Below are 20,213 nucleotides of genomic sequence, written 5' to 3' on the forward strand. Positions count from 1 at the left end.
ATTTTAAACTATATGGGTTTTGGTTAAAATTGGAGAAAATGGATATATGGTTGTTTGTCCAATGCCCATTTTTGAATCTTTGTAACCTTCTTTGGATAAATCGACATGGGCCTATGATGTCCTCTACGATTGCCATGTGTCCATCCCTGTTCTCGAGATACGGAATGGTGTTTACCCACTATTAGAAGTCTCTCTGTCCACTGTCTATGAGTAGGTAGGCTGGAACCCTTTGATAAACCATTATGGGAAAGAAAATCAAATCCTTAACATAATATGTTACCTTAATATTATTAGATACATTTTTGGAAATTAAAGCCTCAAAATACAGCCTTTCTGTCACTTTCAATCCTTCAATAATAACATCAATAAAAAAATCTTTAGAATTGACAATCAAACAAATTTGTTTTGGGAAGGGTGACAATTTATTTATATTCACCGTAATCCGTGTAAATGAATTATCACAACCATTAACAACATCCCATTCAATTCCCAAAACATCTCCACAATGATTACCTAATTGTTGAGAAACAACCAAATTCCAACCATGTAAAGGGATCCCCAAAATTTTACCAATAGACCTGTTTTGGAACCAAAGATGTATGATCACCACTTTTCCAAACATCGATTGCCAATAATCTTCCTTATACTCTCCAAAAGCGGACTTGAAGAATACGTTTGATCTCAAGATCCAAAAGCAATTGGAAACAAAACCTATTACTACCCAACCATTTTACTTTTGGTTCATGAGATAATCTCCAAGCATGTCTAGCTCAATCTCCCAAACCAAAGAGATATTAAGGATGGGAGAAAGAACCAATCAAAGTATAAGAAACTTGTCGGCAATATTCACTAATTTATTCTTTATTAAGAATAATAGAAGGGATTTCTCCCGTCTCACAGTAACCAAAATCCCCCATTTTCTCTGACAAATTGAGTTAGTCAAAAGACCATTGAATTGATCTCTCCTCTCTAACTCTCTTTCTACACTGCAAGTTTATCTAAGAAGGCAATGGTGGGCGTAAAAAAAAAAAAAAAACAAATTATATGCCTCTGTTAGATGTTTTTCTACTTACTATCTCTGTTATATGTTTTTCTACTTACTATCTTTCTCTTTCTCCCCTCCCCTTTTCACCATGTAAGTTACATTTCATTAGCTTAATCAAATCTTATCATTTCAAAAAAAAGAAAAAACATATTTTTTAGACGAGAATTTTATGTGAAGCTTTACTTTGTTTTCATAAAATGTAGGCCTTATAAAAAAAGGTGCGGTTTGTATAGAGCCTAGGCACAAAACAATCAAATTGGAGCCTAGCTTCAAATGGTGTCGAGAAATATAGTTTCAATACTCGAAATCTTTGTGATAGCCTTAAAATATATTTTTATATTTATTTATAAAATTTAAAGCCTAAAAAATAATGTAGATCGACATATCTATGAGAACTTGAAAATCTTGAAGCTTGATCGAAGATTGATAATAAAAAAATACGTTATAAAATACACTATTTTCAAAACTTAAAATCCAATTTTTTCTGATGTCCATGCATTTTGATGTTGAGATAATCACTTTGAGGATATTTAAACACAAAAACAACTTTTTTTAGTAAAATTTTTTTAGATAAACCTAAGTTTGATTGTTTATAACTTCTGCTCTATATAAACTTTCCCCAATAAAAAACTTCATTTCATTCTTGAATTGTAAATTTCAATGAGATATGAAGTAAGGCCGTACTTACTTTGTTTTGATAGGACTGCCGCCCAATGAAACCGTTTTCCTCCTAAAAAGGATTATAAAATTGTCAGTCCACGGCCTATGCCTTAGTTCACAAGCAATGCAGCCCCTCGTTCATCTCTTTGTTTGTCTTAATCATTGACCTCCAAATCTCTTCCATAGACGAATACATCATCAAATCACCCGCACCCATATCTCTTTCAATTCTTAACTATCCCAAAGCCTCTGTACTCCTCACTCCACTCCACTCCACTTCTCTCGTATTTGTTCATGTAATAGAGAGAATCAGTTGAGTGTGTGTTTTTCAACCAATTTGAAATGGGTCATCATCCTTTAGGTCCCTGTCTATCACAATGGCAGAGTTCCAATTAGGGTTTTTGCCCATGGTAGAAATGGTGCCTCTAATTGGGTCTTCCTCCTCAAGTGCATCCACCTCACTTTTTGCGCATTCTCTTCCCCATAATTCCAAGGTATGCTTCTTTTTCAGATACTCATTCATGGCAGTTCAGATAATTCAGGAGAGAGAGAGAGAGAGAGAGAGAGAGAGAGAGAGGGAGACTGTTTTTGGGTTTTTCTGTAGTGTGTCGCTATGGCTGCTATTTCCTTCCTGTAATTGAATCGCAAAAAAAGGTGGTATAATATTTCGCTTCTTTTGCAGACTCAGTACTGGTTCTTTAAACGAGTCCTTTCTTGTGTTATTGGGTTTGACTTCTTTTCCTGGATGATGCTGGGTAAATCCTTTTTTTGAGAATACTGGAAAACCCTTTATTTTAGATAATTTAGTCATTATAGAGAACGGGTAGGAACCCTTTTGTTGATCTTTTATTTTTAATTGAAAGTTTTTGTTTACAATTTTAAAAAGTGCACCTAAGTTATTGAGTATTTAACATTTTACAAGTATTCTTTAATTTAACTTCAAAATGCTTGTCAAAATACACATGAGTTTGAGTTGGAGCAGTAGAAAAGTGAAAAATGTTAAATAGTTGAAAAGTGAGGTGTATCTTGATAAATTTCCCTTGTTTTTTTTTTGGGGATGAATGAATGGCAATGTTTTGCAAGTCAAAATAAAAAGAGTGTCAATGTTTGCAGGTTACATGGGCTTCATGTAAACACTAGAGTCACATTTCTTTTCTCCTTTATTTTCTTCTTCGGGTTTAGTTTCTGTTCTCATGTAAAGATCACAACTGCATGAGAGTCTCTCATAAATTCGTCGAGCATGAACAAATTATGTCTTGATTGATAAATATATATTTTTCTTTGATTTATTGTGGGTCGGGAAATGTGGATTTGGATGCAAGAGGTTTAAGCTAATATTTGACAGTTGATCATATTCTTTGGTTCCAGCTTCATTCTTTGCAGAGCTTATTTGAGAGCCACAGATATAAATTCAGGCCCCTCATGAATGGAAAATGTATGTCTCTCATATTCATACTTTACAAGACTGTGTTTTCTTCTTTGAAATTAAGTCTGTGCACTTATGCTTATTTAGAGTTGCTTAGATACATACGTTTATTTTTTTGTGTATAAAAAAATAATTAACTTGAAAGTTGAAGCTACGATGCTTAGATACATACATTGCTATATCCATCTGTATGCATGTGTGCATTAATCTATTTTTATTTCTTTATTGTTTACTGAGGTCTGTGAATATGGCGCTTTTGTTTTTAGTTCCTTCTTTTCATATGTTTGTGCATTGCAAGCAGGCCAATCAAAACAGTTTTCATTTGGCACGTATAACAGACTGGGAGGAGTTTTGAATAAGAAGCTAATCGTTCTTGCTGCTTCTCAAGATCAATCAAAACACAGTGAGCTCAACACTGAAGTTGTTAATCGAGAAGCAGTCCAAGATACTCATGAAGGAAGCAATGAAGAGGGAGAGTTGTATACAGACACTCAGAGAAGTAAAGGACAAGTGGGTTTTGTATCATTTTATGGTATTCCATACACAAGACATGATAATACTTTCTTACACACAACTGTCAACAAACGGCCAAACGTTTTGTGGGTTTTGGGCCCTTCTGTACTTGTGGCCTCCTTGGTTATTCCATCACTTTACCTAAGGCGCGTCCTTTCCACTGTGTTTGAAGATTCTCTCTTGACTGGTAGGGTCACTTGATGCTTCTTTGAGCTTTCAAATTATATGTTCCAGTGAGAATGTGAGAAATTGGTATTTATTAAAATTTATTTCCTTGGGAACTTCAATTTAACATCTTGTGTGGAAGTGAAACACATGAACATGACTAAGATGAATCTTTTATTTATTTATTTATTTTTTGATTTATTTTTGTCTGGGTTGCATATGAAATTTATAATTACTCTATAAGAAGAGTTTTTTAACTTCTTTTGCAATTTTACAACTGATGCCCACTAAACATTATACAAAATCAATGACTTGGTACTCATTCATGAGAAACTTGGGATTAGGTTTTGATCTTCTAAAAGATGAAAACACATGTGCAATACGCACAAAAACGACAGTAGGATACGTTGATTGGAAAAGCTGAGTTCAATTGGCATGGAAGCTCTAGTTAATGAGACTTTTGAACTATTTTAATGCAGATAAAGTTGTCTTTGAAAACACCTGTGCAATATGCACAAAAACGACAGTAGGATACGTTGATTGGAAAAGCTGAGTTCAATTGACATGGAAACTCTAGCTAATGAGACTTTGAACTATTTTAATGCAGAGAAAGTTGTCTTTGTATACTATCATAGACTAGAGGAACCTTAGTTGAAACATGAATGAATGTGTATGCATATGAGAAACTTTTCTGAAACCAGACTTCCACTTCCATGAACGATTATCAAAGACAGCACACACATGGAGTTTGTATCGATCAATATATCGGTAATTTGTTTTTAAAAGGCAGAAGGCGACCCCTAGGTGGGTGCCCTGTGATTGAGGTGGTCCAAAACAGTTGGTGGGGAGGGTGGTTTGGATTGGACACTTGGCGGCCTAGGAAGCACCTTGACCACCTAGGCATGCTTCCTAGAGGGGACCCCAACCAAGGCTCCCTACCTCTTGGAGGGGACAAATTGTCATAGTCATATAGTATGCAATTTTTGATAGCTGATGCTATTATTTCTTCATAATCTTGAATTGATTTTCACAAATAATTTTTGTTCACCAGGCATGATTTCTAAATTTCCATTGATTTTCTTCTGTAGCTTTTGTCCAGTAGATCCATTCACAGCTTAAAACATATTGACCAGAAACAAAGCTTCAGATTCGTTTTGAACTGCAGGCATTAATATATCCATTAGTGTCATAAAGTACATATGATTGATTTTAATTTAGAACCATTAATGTATACTTCAATTTCTTGTTCCTAAAGTTTGACGTGCAGATTTAGGGATGGTTAGATGCTTATAGTTGAATAAAATTTGAATACAAAGTAAATTGGAGCTAGTCCTTTTAGCAGAGTGAGAGGAGACATGCAGATCTCATCAAGAAAATAAATACTTGAAAATTGGAATTCATCTTCTTGAAAGCCTGTGACTTGCTTAATTTAAAGCTATACTCAAGAAGATAAATGTGTGCCAGAGAAGTGTGACTGCATATAGTGGAGTAGCACAGAAATGAACGTGTGATTGTCTAAGTTCCTGGGTAGGATCCTCCATTATAGAGTTTGAAGAGCACACAAACTGTTCAAGAAACAATACTGACTGATGACTACAATGTCCATTTGAGGATATTCATTTTGTGTGTTTCAATCAGAAGTGCTGTTTCAGGGAGGCAGATGCAAGCTCTGGCAGGCAAGTTCACATGAGAATAGAAAAGCTTATCATTAATGAATGGGATGAAACAGAGCAAGGAATGCTTTCTTTGAAATGGTATGAGTATAAATAAAAAATATTTGCAAAGGGTTATTTCACTTGAACCCCCTTGTATGCAAATATGAGCGCCCTCATGATTGCAGCTCTATTATGAATGTTTGAAGTGGGAATCTCTTTCCTTTAATAATTCTCCCCATTTGGTCTCACAGTTCCAGAATGGGAGCCAAGGGGAATCATTTTCTGTTCTTTCCTAGTACTCTGTTTGTTGCCATTGAACTGTGGTTTGCTTATTCTGCTGTGTTCGAAATATACTCTCTCTCACTCTCTCTCTCTCTCTCTCTCTCTCTCTCTTGCTCTTATATACCCTTAGAAACATTTGTTCAGGTGAAAATGTTTCATTCACACTCTCTTGGATCCCGAGAATATGATTTTGAAAATTTTTTCGAAAAAAGAAAACTAGAAATGTTTTAGAGACAAAATTCAGAGAACATGGGTCGTCTATTTCAGGTGTCATAAATGCTGTTAGATTGAGCCTTTAGGGGGATTTGGTGACCCCAAATCTGAATTTTTATACTAGATGTATTGTTTGTGTTCATTCATATTTGGTTGGGTGTCTTTAGGCACTTCTTGGGTGCGTAATAATAGTCATACTTGTAGTAGTAGTGGTGGTGGGGTGGTAGTATTAGTAGTACGAGTAATAATGATGGTGATGATAATAATAAATTGCAATTAGTGCTGCTGCTGCTGATGATATTATTATGATTATTATTATTTTATGCTTGGTTGCTAAGAAGATTAGGAGTTATCCCCCACTATTTGGGGTCCAAGGGGTCCTAGCTATGGTTTTGGGCTAGGGATTAGACTGTAGCGATCAGCCCTTAGGTGGACCAAATTTTTCATAGGTACATTCACATGCATACACACACATATATAGATAGTTGATAAAAAAATCTAATATTTCTGTGTCAATAATACAATGATTAGAATGAGAGGGAGAAAGAAATACATGCTGTAAGCAGACATAATTAATTTGTACAATATCCTATAGACATGGATACACAATGGTATATTCGACATACATTTGGTGCAGTATAGTATCTATATATAGTATAGAATATATTATATGTAGTATATTTGTATGGATGTCTTATATAGTGGATAAGTCATGAAAAATGTATTTGGTATATGATATTATAACGTATGCAAATTTCTAGAAACCAATCATGCATCAAATCCTAGGTATGCAGATTCTAGTATATGTAAACCCTGGTTCGAGGAACAATATCATTTGGGTAGCTTTTGGATAACCCATTGCATAACAAATCCCTGTTTGACTCATCTAAATGTAAAACAGGTTTTGGCAGTTTGCTATTAAAGTTTAGCCTTTCATTTCATGGTTTGAAGATTACATATTGGTATCTCTTCAATTAAAACAATTTCTTTGAAATAAGCCATCTATAATATGCGAAACAAATTATACAATTCAGATCTTATTTTGTAGAATATTTGTTGGTCAAATTTTGATTTACAACTTTTCTCTCTCTCTCTCTAGAATGGTTTTGAACATATTGCTTATTCGAACATAGTCATTAGGGCATTTTTATTAAATATGTTATTCTTAAAAAATAATAATATTAAATTACGAGTGACACAAGACCAATGAAATAAATTCTACTTAAATATTATTATTTATAGAGATATTTATTTAAGAAAATATTTAAATAATCACTATTTTAATAATAATAATAATAATAAATGTACATATCAATATTATAATTATATAGTTCCTTCAAAAAAAATATATAATTATATAGTAATATCATTACTGTATATCATTGCTATAATAACCGTATAAAAATATAATATCATTTATTAGTATTAATATATTATTTTAATATTAATAAATATTGAAATGAAATACACTATAATTAAAAAATTAATATCTTGAAGTGGAGTTACAAAGAATAAGCGGGTGGTGTGCGCTTTAATGCAAAAAGCTACTTTTACCAAAAGCTTGAATATATATACCTTTTTATTTTATTTTTCTGGAATATTAGCAAATGTTGGATGTGAGAGGTTTTGAGGATGTAGATATCCTGGATATGATCTCCAAAAATACATCCAAACAACCTTAGGCCATCGAAACCTAGATATGCAAAAGAAGGTTTCGCATATGGAAGGGTTCCTGATGAGGGACAAAATTATTTTAATTTTAAATTTTTGTTTAATTTCAAGAGTTGCATATTTTAGTTTAGTATTTACGTTTAAGGTTTTTAAGTTTTCTAGGGGTTCCAGGGTTTTTTCGTATTTTATATTTTTTATTTACTATTTACGGGTACCGTTCACGAATGGGTACTGTTCATGTGTTACTGTTTGTGTTATTGTTTATAGGGGTATTTCTGGAATTTTAGTATTATTTGGGGGTATTTTAGAGTCTTAAATATTTACTTAGGCCTCAAGTTAATTTTATGGTTTCATAGGCTTATTAAAGGTTGGATGTCAAATTTTTGGGTGGCTTTTGGTGAATGAAATAAAATGTTATCATAGAGAAAAGAGAGCATCTTCTCTTTGTTTTTCCTATTGGTTTCTTCCTGCATCAAGCGGTATCAAAGTATGGTTCAAAGACAGCTGGAGATTGCGATGTCTGGTCATGGAGGTCTTAGTTGTAGGGATGCCGATCTAATCTAACTACACAAGAAAATCAACAACTTGATGGAGAGGGTTAGAAAGTTATTGCGCAAGCATGGCCAACAATTGTGTGCCCTAAACAAAGAGGAATCTATCGGGATAGATCCAAATCGTGAGGGTTTTTATGGAGAATGACATGAATTGGAGTCCAATTCCGAGTGAGAGTGAGATAATAACGTGTCAAGTTCCATAAATGGGTAATACGCGCAATGGCATTGACCGGTGCATAATTTTGAAGAGGAACTCGAGTACAACCCTTTTCACCTTTTTGCTCCGCGTGAAGAGTTGAGTGAAGAGGAAAGTGATAGAAGACCTATATGTGGGGGACATCACTCTAGGGTTTTCTATTTGAAGGAGGATAGTATTGATTTCTAAAATCAGCAAGTTGTAGATTGGGATTCACCTCTCCAAGCGTCGAAGCATGCTCAGAACAAAATCTTGCAAAATATTTGATCTATGATAAAGAAAAACTTATTGTGGGTAAATTTCAATCTGTGACAAAGAAAAAGATAGAGATCTTACGGATATCAAAGAAGTGGAACATTTAGGAGATTTAGGGCATTAGAATCAAAGTGGTGCAGTGGAAGTATGGTCGACTCAGAATTTGCAAATTGTGGCCCTGGATTCAGAGAGTTATGAATAAATGCTGAAAAAACCTTTTTAAACCAGAAAATTGAGTTTAGAGTATCTTATATGATTTTTAATGAGAGTTCAAGGATAGACATACTTGATAAATTTACATTGATTCCTCAATACACACATGGAGATAATTTTATAAAGGATTTTTTCTCACCACGAATAATCTTTGAGCCAACCAAGAAGAAGAAGGTTGAAGAAGGTGGTTTTGATGCTGAATTCATTTTAGCACACTTCAATACTTGAGGACGAGTTTTCTCCAACTAGAGAAGTGTGATGCGGGACAAATTAATTCTAATTTTTAATTTTTGCTCAATTTCAAGAATTGTATATTTCAATTTTAGTTTTAGGACTTACTTTTAAGAGTTTAACTTTTCTAGAGGTTTTTTTATATTTTTTTATTTTTATGTACTATTCATGGGTACCGCTCATGCATGGATACTGTTCATGCATTACTGTTCATGTGCTACTGATATAGGAGTATTTCTGAAATGTTAGTATTATTCAAGTGTATTTTAGAGTCTTAAATGTTTACTTTTGGGGTTTCATAGAGTTATAATTAAAAGGTTGGATGTCAAATTTGGGATACCTTTTGGTGAATGAAATAAAATTTTATCATAGAGAGAAACAGAGTTTCTCTTTGTTTTCCTGTTGGTTCCTTCCTACATAAATCCCAAACTCATAGTTAATATAGACATATTGTCTTTGTCACTATCTTTGCTTGTCTTTGTATGGTTCTTACCTTGTTGCTTCCATCATCAAGGTTTGCAAAAAATGCTGCTCTTGGGCTCTAGGATTAAAAGTAATGGATAACATGATATGTGTAATGGGTAAAGAATTCATAAGAGACTATATTGTATTCGCATACACTCAATGAGAACACCCTTGAGGCAATGGTGACCATAATTAGTGCATTTGTCTTGCTATTGTGACTATAATAAATGTAATGTCCCATTGGACTATGGACAAGGTACTTAACAGATTTGGATGTCAGCCATCCCTTGACCTATCTAGTTTGGAAGATTTTTACTTCCTAGACAAATCCGCTGTGCAAGATAGAATGTACTTTCTAATCCAAAACTGACTAGATTGGCCATATGAACTATGGTTGAAAAACTCAGGACTTGGACTACATTTTAGTCCACTTGGCTTGATGACCCAGACTCAAATCATCTGCAATTACTCGGCAGTTGCATGCATGGAGGAGTAGATATGTGTGTTTGTTGGGGGTGGGGAGTGGGCATATGTGTGTCTCTATACGGTACATGTGTGTGTGTGTGTGTGTGTGTGTGTGTGTGGAGAGAGGGAGGGGAGTAGGGAGGGAGGGAGTGAGGGATTTTGGTTATCATATCCATGATTTTTGCTGTGAATGTACATGCGCACAGGTGTAATTTCTTCCTACAGCTGTTCTTGACAGTCCCACTTTTGTCTTGGGTTGCAAAACTGAAACACTAGGTATTGATGCAAACAAAATGGTTAACATAGGAATATTGCCCCGCAGGATTCAAAGTATGTACAAAATCATCATCATCATTTAAGCCTTATCCTAATTATTTCGGGTCCGCTACACGAATCTTGTTATTCCATTCTGCTCTATCAAGGGCCATACCTCGAGAGATGATTATGATTAACGACCAACCACTATTGATGAAGAAATATTCAAGAGTCTACAAGATTGGAAAATGTGTGACCTATTTAAAGTTAAGAGCAAGGGAGTAAATATATGCTTCAAAAATTGTTGACATGGCAGGTTAGGTTAATCTGATCAAGTTTTGGGTTAATGTAGTAAGCATTTGGACCATGATTTGATCAAATGAAGATTGGCGATGGACTTGTCTTTGTAGTAGTGATATCAAAATGAAGACATCGAAAATAATTAACTTGTTTTTCGCAGTGTTTTAAAATGCTGTTGCATCGCCGCATATGCAGTTTGGAGAGATGCGCCACCTAGCGCACCCAGCGCATCACACTTTCCTGCATATGCGGTTTGGAGAGATGCGCCCGCGTTAGAGCCGCATCCCTCTGCATCAGAGTTGCATCCCGCATCGACTGCATCAAGCTGCATAATCTGTCTGCCATGTTTTTCAAAACTGTACCACTCGGGCAGGGACAATAAGGTCATTTTGACCTTTGAAACTGGGGGGAAAGGGTTTTTTGGGGGGGTATTAAACCACCCAAACGACATTTTTAAGCCACATCTGTGGCTTTTATTGGATTGATTGAATAAAAAAAAAATTTTGGGTAGAAATTTTATTTGTTGAAGTTCTTCGATTTGTAATACAAGATACTACAAACTAAAAGTCCATGCATATTAAAAGTTACAAATTGAAGAACTTTTCACAGTACTTTTGAAATAAAATTTGTAACTTTAACGAGTTTCGTGGACTAATACAGTAAAGTTACAAATTAATGAGTTCATAAAATTTGTTGAACTTTATAAATGCTCTGATATCGTAAAGTTACAACATTTTTGTAAATTTATAAAGTTTATAAAAAGTATACAAATCAAGTTGAAGAACTTCATGGACTCTTTTCAAGATTAAAGAGTTTATAAAATTTGTGACTTTAAAATTTTTTGGTTTCAGATTTGTGCTTATGGTTGTTGGTTGTTGATTGTTGAATGTTAGTTTCTAGTTTCTATCAGGGGATAGTGAATGCTAAATCTCTGACAGCTAATATTTTTGGAGTTAATGAATAATCTAAATACCTACTATCACATATATCACCTCCATATTTTTTCTATCCATTAATCTATTTTTTAGATTTTTTAGAATATTTTTATATTTATTGACCGCATCGCCACGATGCACCTGCCATTCGGACCGCATCGAGCGGCATCGCCCCCCCTCCCCCCCCCCCCCACTCTCCAACGCTTTTGGCCCGCATCCCGCATTTTAAAACGCTGGTTTTCCAATAGCTATTTTTGTGAGTAACTTGTCCTATGTTGGTTAATTTGTTTAAAAATGAAAGTGGTTTAACCTAGTGCCATGACTGCCAAGTTCAGCTTGGAAAAACCTTGAATTGTCTTATATTCTATAAGTTCAGGTTTTAAAAAATATTTAAGTCTTACCTATAACGAAAGTTAATTGATTTAATGCTCAAATTGGTGACGTCTTCAGTATGATTTTTTTGTGTGTTATTTGTACAATTTCACAATGTTAGAGGCACCGTTGTCGTGCTTCTATTGCTCTTTATTATGAAGGGAATATTGATTTTGTTCATTATATTATCCATCAAAAGAAGACAGAAAATGCTGTATAGTAGAATTTTGTATTTTGTCATTAGGGTTACACCTTATACTATCTATGACTTTTCATGCTTTTATTAAGAATGTAATTATCTAAGGACATTGGTTATAATACGACATATGTAGTTTTATGCATGTCTCTCACATTGCGGAAATTGTCTTAATTGTTAAACATGTATGGATGATTGCATCTCAAAAGCTGACATTTTGATACTTCTTTCTTTATGAGTTGAAATTCAATTATATTTTTATTTAATATTTATTTTTATTTACTTTATCTATTTTTGGAATTTTGGGGAATGCCTTATGAAGGTTGATCATTTGCATTGGGTTCAATAGTTTGGACTCCTTCTATTTTATGAATCTTTTTGACATAGCATTATTTGAAGGGATGAATGTGAATATTGAAATGGACATTAATGGAATACTTAGTAATTTCTCTGTGGTTTCCTGCTGTAGACATCAAGAAATGTTTTTTATTAAAAGAACTAGTTTTAATAATTAGTTAGGCTTCTTCATTGAATATACAGTACTACCAACAAAGAAAGAAGAGGATGTGTCATACCAGATCATTGTAGCCCTTGGAGTATTGACTGGTCTCTTAATTGATTGAGTATTTGCCATAAGGGTCCTATGGAATGCTATTATGGCTTCTGAAAGTATTACAAAGAATCTAGAGAGTAACAATTAATAGAAAATGGTTTGTGGCTGATTCACCATCCCTCAAACTATGCATAGGGCTATACAAGTCTTCAAGTGACAGCTGGCTTGATAAGTAAATTTCATCATTCTTTTTGGTGAACATGTTATGCTTGGTTAGATGGTATATGAATTCCGGTATAAAGTCATACTGTGGGCTAATTTCCCAACAGTGAAATGACAGTCAAATCTCTATATGATCTGTCCATTCACAGAATGCTGTTTTAGAAGACATTTAAAATGCTATGGCCGATTGGCTGAAGATCTATGAATAGCCAAGTCCGAATATAATTATTGAACCTTAAAAATCGAAATGTATGTAAAAGATGTGGATCCATGTTAGAATCAGTGAAAATTTGAAACCGTGGGTCGTTTCTTTATCTTCCAAGGTAGCACAGGTTATCCTAGGAACTAGGACGTAATATAAACTAGGGAAATTGATCTAAATAACCATGAGAGATCAACTATTTAACATTCTACCCATGTCTTTTGATTTTATTTCAAAGTATGCATCAAAAGACACATGATCATGAGTTGGAATAGTTGCAAATGGATAAAATGTTGAATAGTTCATCCCTTATGGGTATTTTGATAAATTTCCCTATGAACTGATAGGAGATTGACTATCATTTGGAGAACCAGCTTAATAAACATCGTACTGGAAATGGGGGAAAAAAATCAGTTGCATAATCGTGTTTCCCAATTTAGCAAAACAAAAAATAATTAATAGAAATGATGATCAGATTTGCAAAAGTTCATGCAAGTTGCATAGACTAAATAAACTACGTAGCATTGAACTCTGGGTGGGACTGAAACCGATTGAATTGCAGATGAGAGCACCATATTAACTTACTCATGTTAGTTGTCCTCAGAGAAGTTTTGTAATTGGGTGGCTTCTCATTCTCAAAACCAGCATTCCCATGAAAATTTATACATGATCCTTAATGGAAAATTGTCTCTTTTATCTTTTCCCTTTCCTGCATGCATGACCCTGAGGCTTCTGTGGTTATTAAATTTGCTGAGTCATAGTGTGACAAAAAATGCTGCTCAATTCGAACCTGAGTATATGTTGGAGAATGTTATAGTGGAGTCTAAGTCTCCCATTTTTTTTGGCTATGTTTGATTGTCCCCGATGTCCATATTTAGTTGGGTTCTTAGTTATCTATTGAAGAAAATGAATTCCTTTTTTGGGTAGTTGAAGAATATGAATTCTTAGTTGATTGTTTCTCCTTTTTCCCATTTGAACTACCTCGGCTTCCCAAACTTGAACTTAATAGGATTTGTGGTGTTAGTGATCTCATGTTCTTTGATTTGTTGGGTTTCGGACGCACTATGATCCCTACATTCTTTCATATGATTATGTGTCCTTTTCGAACTTTTGAGCAATTATTTCTGGTTGGAAGAGAGTTGATCTTTGTGCTAAAGAAATCTAAAGTAGGTTCAGACCTCATATTTGTTTTCTTTGACTGATTTGGTTGTGGCCTTGAGTTGATGGAGTTGTTCTATTTCCAGCCAAACATTATATACTCTATTTTGTTTTTGTTCTGTAACTGTCATACACTGATTAAGAGTCTCTTTCCAAGTGACTGGATCATTTTTCTTCTTAGCATTCTTTTAATCTGGACCTTCCCTTGTTGATGATCTTAATTCTGCTGGATTCAATGTAGTTATTAGTACCAACCTGAATAAACATAATTGTATATGCTGTGTCTGTATCTTGTTTATATTTATGTCAAAGCCAGGAATAGAAGATCCTAAGTATTATTGTGGTCAATTGCAAATCAACTCAATTTATTTTAAGCGCTGGATTCTTTCTTTTGCATGAAATTAGATTGGGATGGGTTCATGAGGTCTGCATGATGTGTATGGATCCTCTTGAACTTTTTATGGTGATGTTGGTAATGTCAAATGCTTCATCAATAGTTACTGATCTCATGCAAGTAGATTTTTAGATATATCCCATTATAATTAGTTCCATGTGGGGTAATCTAGAGCTTTCTCTTGCTAATATTCTACCAAATTAAGATGATTGATTTCAGAGCCTGAAACCGTATGAAATGCAATGTCTTCTGTTTCTTTTCTTCACTTGAAGAAATGTGATGCGTAGTTAGAAAATAACGTACACATCCTCTTGTATTTTTTATGGTGATGTTGGTGATGTCAAATGCTTCATCAATAAGTTACTGATCTCATGCAAGTAGATTTTTAGTTATATCCCATTATAATTAGTTCTCTGTGGGGTAATCTAGGGCTTTCTCTTGCTAATATTCATCCAAATTCAGATGATTGATTTCAGAGCCTGAAACCATACGAAATGCAATTTCTTTTGTTTCTTTTCTTCACTTGAAGAAATGTAATGCGTAGTTAGGATATACTTTATCTCTCATCTTCGACAAACATGGGTACTTATAATTCCTCTCATCTCCTTGTTCTTATCCAATTCTTATTATGTTCCAAAGGTAAAGAAGAATCTTCTTCCTGAATCTCTGATACTTCTGGTAACTACCAGTTGATTTTGTTTCTTCTTAGTGTTTGAATAAGGTATTTTTCTGGGTTCAAAGATTGATACAGGGTTTCTCCATAAGGACATTTTTCTTTTTAAAGATTCCTAGTTCCATCTTGTTGAGTTTTTCTTTTGGTACTAGAAGTGAGTTTTTTTTTAAGTTATTTAGTCTTCATATCAGATATGCAATAATCGCACTAAGAAAACTTCTATTCAATCAGTAATTTCATTGTTTTAAAGGAAAAATTGCCCAAACATTTACATTTAAATGTTTTATCTTTTTGTCATTCTTTGTGATTTAAAAATTTACATTTAAGTTGCAAGTTTCTCTGTGCTGGCTTTGAGAATTCCTCTACTTTGTTCAGAAAATACACCCATCGGTTTTAAGCTTTCTTTTGTTTGCTTTGTTTCTGTCACCTGTTAGATACAGGAGGTTTCTGTGATTAATTTTTTCAAAATTTAATTCATTATTTTGATTTCATTTCCAAATTTTCCTTTTACCTTTAAAAGATTATTATGAAATGGTGTTCAAAGGCCTGAGAAACAATCTGGAGAGATATTATGTCATATCCTTATGTCTTTTCCTATTGGCCTTTGAGGTTTTAATTATGAGGCTTTTTAGCATCAGATTCCTTGTGGATGTCTCTCTTCCTATCGTTCTATATGGTTTGGCTTTGTGTATTTGCAAGTCTGACACTGTTACTTCTGAGTCTAGTATGTGAACATGATAAAAAATATTTAACTCACGCATGACTTATCTGTGATGGAATGTGTGGATCGGAGTGTTGTATAAATTTCTATAGTTTTTTTTTTTTCTTTTGGCGCAAATTGTCATGCTTCTTCTCTGCATAGTTTAACTCTTGGGAAAAAAAAATATTGTTTGTGAAAATGCATCAAAAGAGAAGGAACAAACAAATTAAGAAGTTGTATAAGTTTTAAACTAATCTGGATACAAGGACTACTGGAATACATGCTAAAAATTTACTCCATAAAACCAGAACGAGCCATTATTGGTGCTTACTTATATACTTAGTTTATTTTTTCTTTTGGGATCTGGCCTTGACTTGATATCTGCCAATGCATAACTGTCCTTTGTGCATGCAGATTTCCTCATATTGTTCTTCACTGAAGCGCTTTTCTACGGTGGTGTAGCTGTCTTCGTTCTTTTAACACACCACATGCAAAGACCCTATCTTCATTCTATGGTTAAATACAGTGCTGAAATTACCCCACACTTTGGACAACGAATATTTTCAGTAGTGACCTTGGTGCTTAGTCTCATCATTCCTCTTGTGACAATGGGTTTGGTTTGGCCTTGGACTGGGCCAGCAGCTTCAGCCACGCTAGCTCCATACCTTGTTGGTCTTGTTGTTCAGTTTGCATTTGAGCGTTATGTCAGATATACTAAGTCACCTGCTTGGCCATCCATTCCCATCATCTTTCAGGTGCAACTCTCTCTCTCTCTCTCTCTTCCCCCACAGGCGGGCCTGATTCAAGTGTTTAATCCTTTTTTCTTATCTTTTTTTCGGGTTTTATTTGCAGGTTTATAGGCTGCACCAGTTGAACAGAGCAGCACAGTTGGTAACAGCACTATCCTATTCAGTTAGAGGGGCAGAGGCAAATTCACAGACATTGGCCATAAACAGCTCTTTGGGTGCCCTACTTAATGTCCTCCAATTCCTTGGGATTATATGCATTTGGTCTCTAGCAAGCTTCTTAATGAGGTCCGGTCCTTGTTGGGCCTCCCAACCTGATCCATAGCACCATCAAATTCCATAGGCCTTGACTGCCATATTTATACTGATGTCAGAACTGGGTCTTACTCATAAAAGCTACAGATGAGCTTTCTGATTGGGAGTTCTCTCGACTGAGTTGAAGTCCATGCGCTAGAGCCATGGGTGTTTTTCTCTTTTTTCTTTCATGGAAGAGGGTAACTGTGCAAATTATGCCATGAGTTGTATGTGAATTATAATGTAGTTCTCATAATTACAGGGTATATGTGCGATGGGCTTATGCCATTGATTGGAGTATTGGATGTCCATGACCTGATGACCACAGATTTGTTGTAGTCAACCTCGTGACTAAAAGTCTGTCGGCATGATTACAATACTTTTCCATATTTCTGTGTACTTCTCCTCTCTCTTTCATATTATAAACTGAAACAAAAGAAAAAAAAATGCCACCCTCCATTAAACCATTACACTGTCTCAACCGAAAGAGGGCAAAGAATCTGTCTCCTCGCGCCAAATTTAGCCAAACAAGCATTCTATTAACATTTACCCTCCATGTATGTGTATAAGCTAAGCCATAGTAGCTATTAGATTAGGAGTGGGCCAAGCAAATACTCAAGCAAGTACTTTACGTTCTTGAAATCTTGATATGAGGAAGTATTTGGTTTCGGTTTTCAAGACGGTTAGAGTTGGTCGTAAAAAATGGAAATAATTATGTTACGACTTGACGTCTTCTGGATGGTCTTTATACTATTGAAATGAAAAAAAATATTATTTATGTTTTATCCTCAAGTGGTTTAGATGCTACCTTATGATATATGTGGTTGTGATACATAAACTACCAGAGAACCTAACGAATTTTAAAATTAAAGTCCTAAGAACGGATAGAAGGGCGGGAATATTCATTTGAACTTTTCAAAGACCTATGTGTAGATAGTGGAGTTATCCATCAATAACGTATGTATTACACCTCGAAACAAATTGGAGTAGCTGAGAGACATAATAAAACCCTGGTTGAAATGGTAATGAGTATGATGAAACATACTATGCTTTCTCTAGAATTTTGGGGAGAAGCCGTGTTGATGGTATGTTATTACCTTAATTAGAATTTTGGAAAAATATCGTACAAACCCCTAATTCCCCATCGTATTTCATGGTAATCCCTCATTCCATTTTTCTTTCAAGCGGTATAAAAAAAACCTTCGAGTATTTCGTCGTACCCCCTCATCTCTTCTCTCCCACGTTTATTCACTTTTTACTACAAAAACTAGCCCCAACAAATTGTTTTATTCCATCTCAATCCAAAAGCCTTTTTAACCCTATTTTACACTTTTTTAAAAAGCTTTTGGATTGAGATAGAATAAATAATTTGTTAAGGTTAGTTTTTGTGACCAAAAGTGAATAAACGTGGGAGAGAAAAGATGAGGGGGTACGGTGAAATACATAAGGGTTTTTTTATGCCGCTTAAAAGGAAAATAGAAGGAGGGACTACCGTGAAATACGATGGGGAATTAGGGGTCTGTATGAATTTCCTCCCCATAAAAGCTGCCTTACTTACTCATCACAAAATATTCACTGGTCGTACTCCTTCCCTTGACGATCTAAGAGTATGGGGATGCTCAACCCATGTTCTAATCCCACACCAAAACAAGACTAAACTTCAACCCAAATTGTGAAATCTAATATTCATTGGCTACCTAGACCATGATAAGGGTATTGCTTCTACAACCTTGAAACCGGGGTGGTTACTGAAAGTCGCGATGCTCACTTCTTCGAGGAAGAATTCCTTGAAGCCAGATTGAGTGACAAACAAGCCGATCTCTTGTTTCAAGAACCCGAATCTGAAACCTCGAATGGACTTAAACCTGAACCCTAATCCTCAAACCAACTTGAATATGAATTTGCACCAAGAAGAAGCAACCAAACTAGTAGACCACCTCAATACCTTGAACACTTTGTCTATTTGGGAGAACACTATGATAGGGTTAGGGATGAACCAGATGTTGAGCCTAAAACTTAATATGAAGTCTTAATCTGTCTTTGAAAAAGATTATTGGGTAGAAGCCATAAATGATGAATATGCCTCCATAAACCAAAACTATGTTTGGAAATTAATACCTCTGCCTCATAACCATAAGGCTATAGGATGTAATTGGATCTTCAAAAAGAAGTTAAACTCAGAGGGGGAAATAAAAAAATATAAAGCCAGATTTGTAGCCAAGGGATTCACCCAAAGAGAAGAGATAGACAATGATGAAATCTTTTCCTCAATTGTCAAGTTTCTATATATCCAAATCCTAATAGCCATACCTTCCCATTTTGATTTTGAGGTCCATCAAATGGATGTGAAAACAACATTCTTAAAAGGAGATTTGGAAGAAGAAATCTATGAAACAACTCGTGTGATTTGAAAAAAAAGCAAAGGAAAATCTAGTATACAAACTTAACAAGTAACTCTATGGCTTAAAACAAGTATCATGACAGTGATGCATCAAATTTCAAGAGACCCTAACTCTTGCAAGGGTTTTTTCAAATGAAGAGAATTACTATATCTATAAAATGGTCAGTGGGAGTGATGTGATATTCATCTCCTTGTATATGGATGATATGCTAATCGTTAGTAGATCGATTGCCCTAGTAGTAAAGACAAAAACATTCCTCACACAATACTTTGATATGAAAGATTTTGGAGAAGCTTCATATGTGTTGGGCATCGAAATAATAAAAAACAAAAGCAAGAGAACTATACAACTTTTCTAGACAACCTATTACAAGAGGATATTGGAAAAGTTTAAGATGGATAAATGCAAGCCCATGTTTACCCCAATAGACAAAAAGACAAAGCTCGGCAATAAGATATGTCTTACAAGAGATGATGTTATAAAAGCCATGGAGAGACAACCATATTGAAATGCGGTGGGATTCCTTATGTACGACATGATAGGAACAAGACTTGATTTGTCTTTCGTCATGAGCAAGATTAGCCGATTCCAATGCAACCCTAGAGTTGAGCATTGGAAGACGGTTAAGAGAATCCTCATATATTTGAAGGGACTGTAAACTACGTGCTTACATGTGAAGGAGGATCTGTTCAAGGTTACACGGATGCAAGCTACCTAGGTGATCAAGATGTGCGAAATCCACATCTGGATATGTGTTCATGCGTGGAGGAGGGATTGTTTCTTGGAAGTCAAAAAACATGAT

The 20,213-nt window shown here is 34.8% G+C and overlaps 1 protein-coding gene across 2 annotated transcripts; it reads left to right on the forward strand.

The window, feature by feature from the left end:
• The first annotated feature begins 1,679 nt into the window (after positions 1-1,679).
• On the forward strand, positions 1,680-17,396 carry LOC18430817 (uncharacterized). Of its 2 annotated transcripts, XM_006840958.4 has the most exons (5): positions 1,680-2,199; positions 3,074-3,140; positions 3,433-3,831; positions 16,384-16,724; positions 16,822-17,396. In XM_006840958.4, the coding sequence occupies exons 1-5, from the start codon at positions 2,083-2,085 to the stop codon at positions 17,038-17,040; spliced, it is 1,143 nt and encodes a 380-aa protein (XP_006841021.2). In that variant the 5' UTR covers positions 1,680-2,082; the 3' UTR covers positions 17,041-17,396. The 2 variants fall into 2 exon arrangements, with proteins under 2 accessions (XP_006841021.2, XP_088719725.1); XM_088863599.1 differs by lacking the exon at positions 3,433-3,831 and having other exon boundaries at positions 1,686-2,199.
• The last annotated feature ends 2,817 nt before the right edge of the window (positions 17,397-20,213 follow it).

The sequence above is a fragment of the Amborella trichopoda genome, chromosome 3 (assembly GCF_054954075.1).
Source record: "Amborella trichopoda isolate Santa Cruz 75 chromosome 3, AtrichopodaSantaCruz75HAP2 v2.0, whole genome shotgun sequence".
Taxonomy (NCBI): Eukaryota; Viridiplantae; Streptophyta; class Magnoliopsida; order Amborellales; family Amborellaceae; genus Amborella; species Amborella trichopoda.

Excerpts from the sequence above, each read along its gene's own strand:
- LOC18430817 (XM_006840958.4), top strand. The coding sequence starts at position 2,083 with ATGGCAGAGTTCCAATTAGGGTTTTTGCCCATGGTAGAAATGGTGCCT. Across the intron at positions 2,200-3,073 it reads CTCTTCCCCATAATTCCAAG|CTTCATTCTTTGCAGAGCTT; the intron begins GTATGCTTCTTT and ends CTTTGGTTCCAG. Across the intron at positions 3,832-16,383 it reads TGAAGATTCTCTCTTGACTG|ATTTCCTCATATTGTTCTTC; the intron begins GTAGGGTCACTT and ends TTGTGCATGCAG.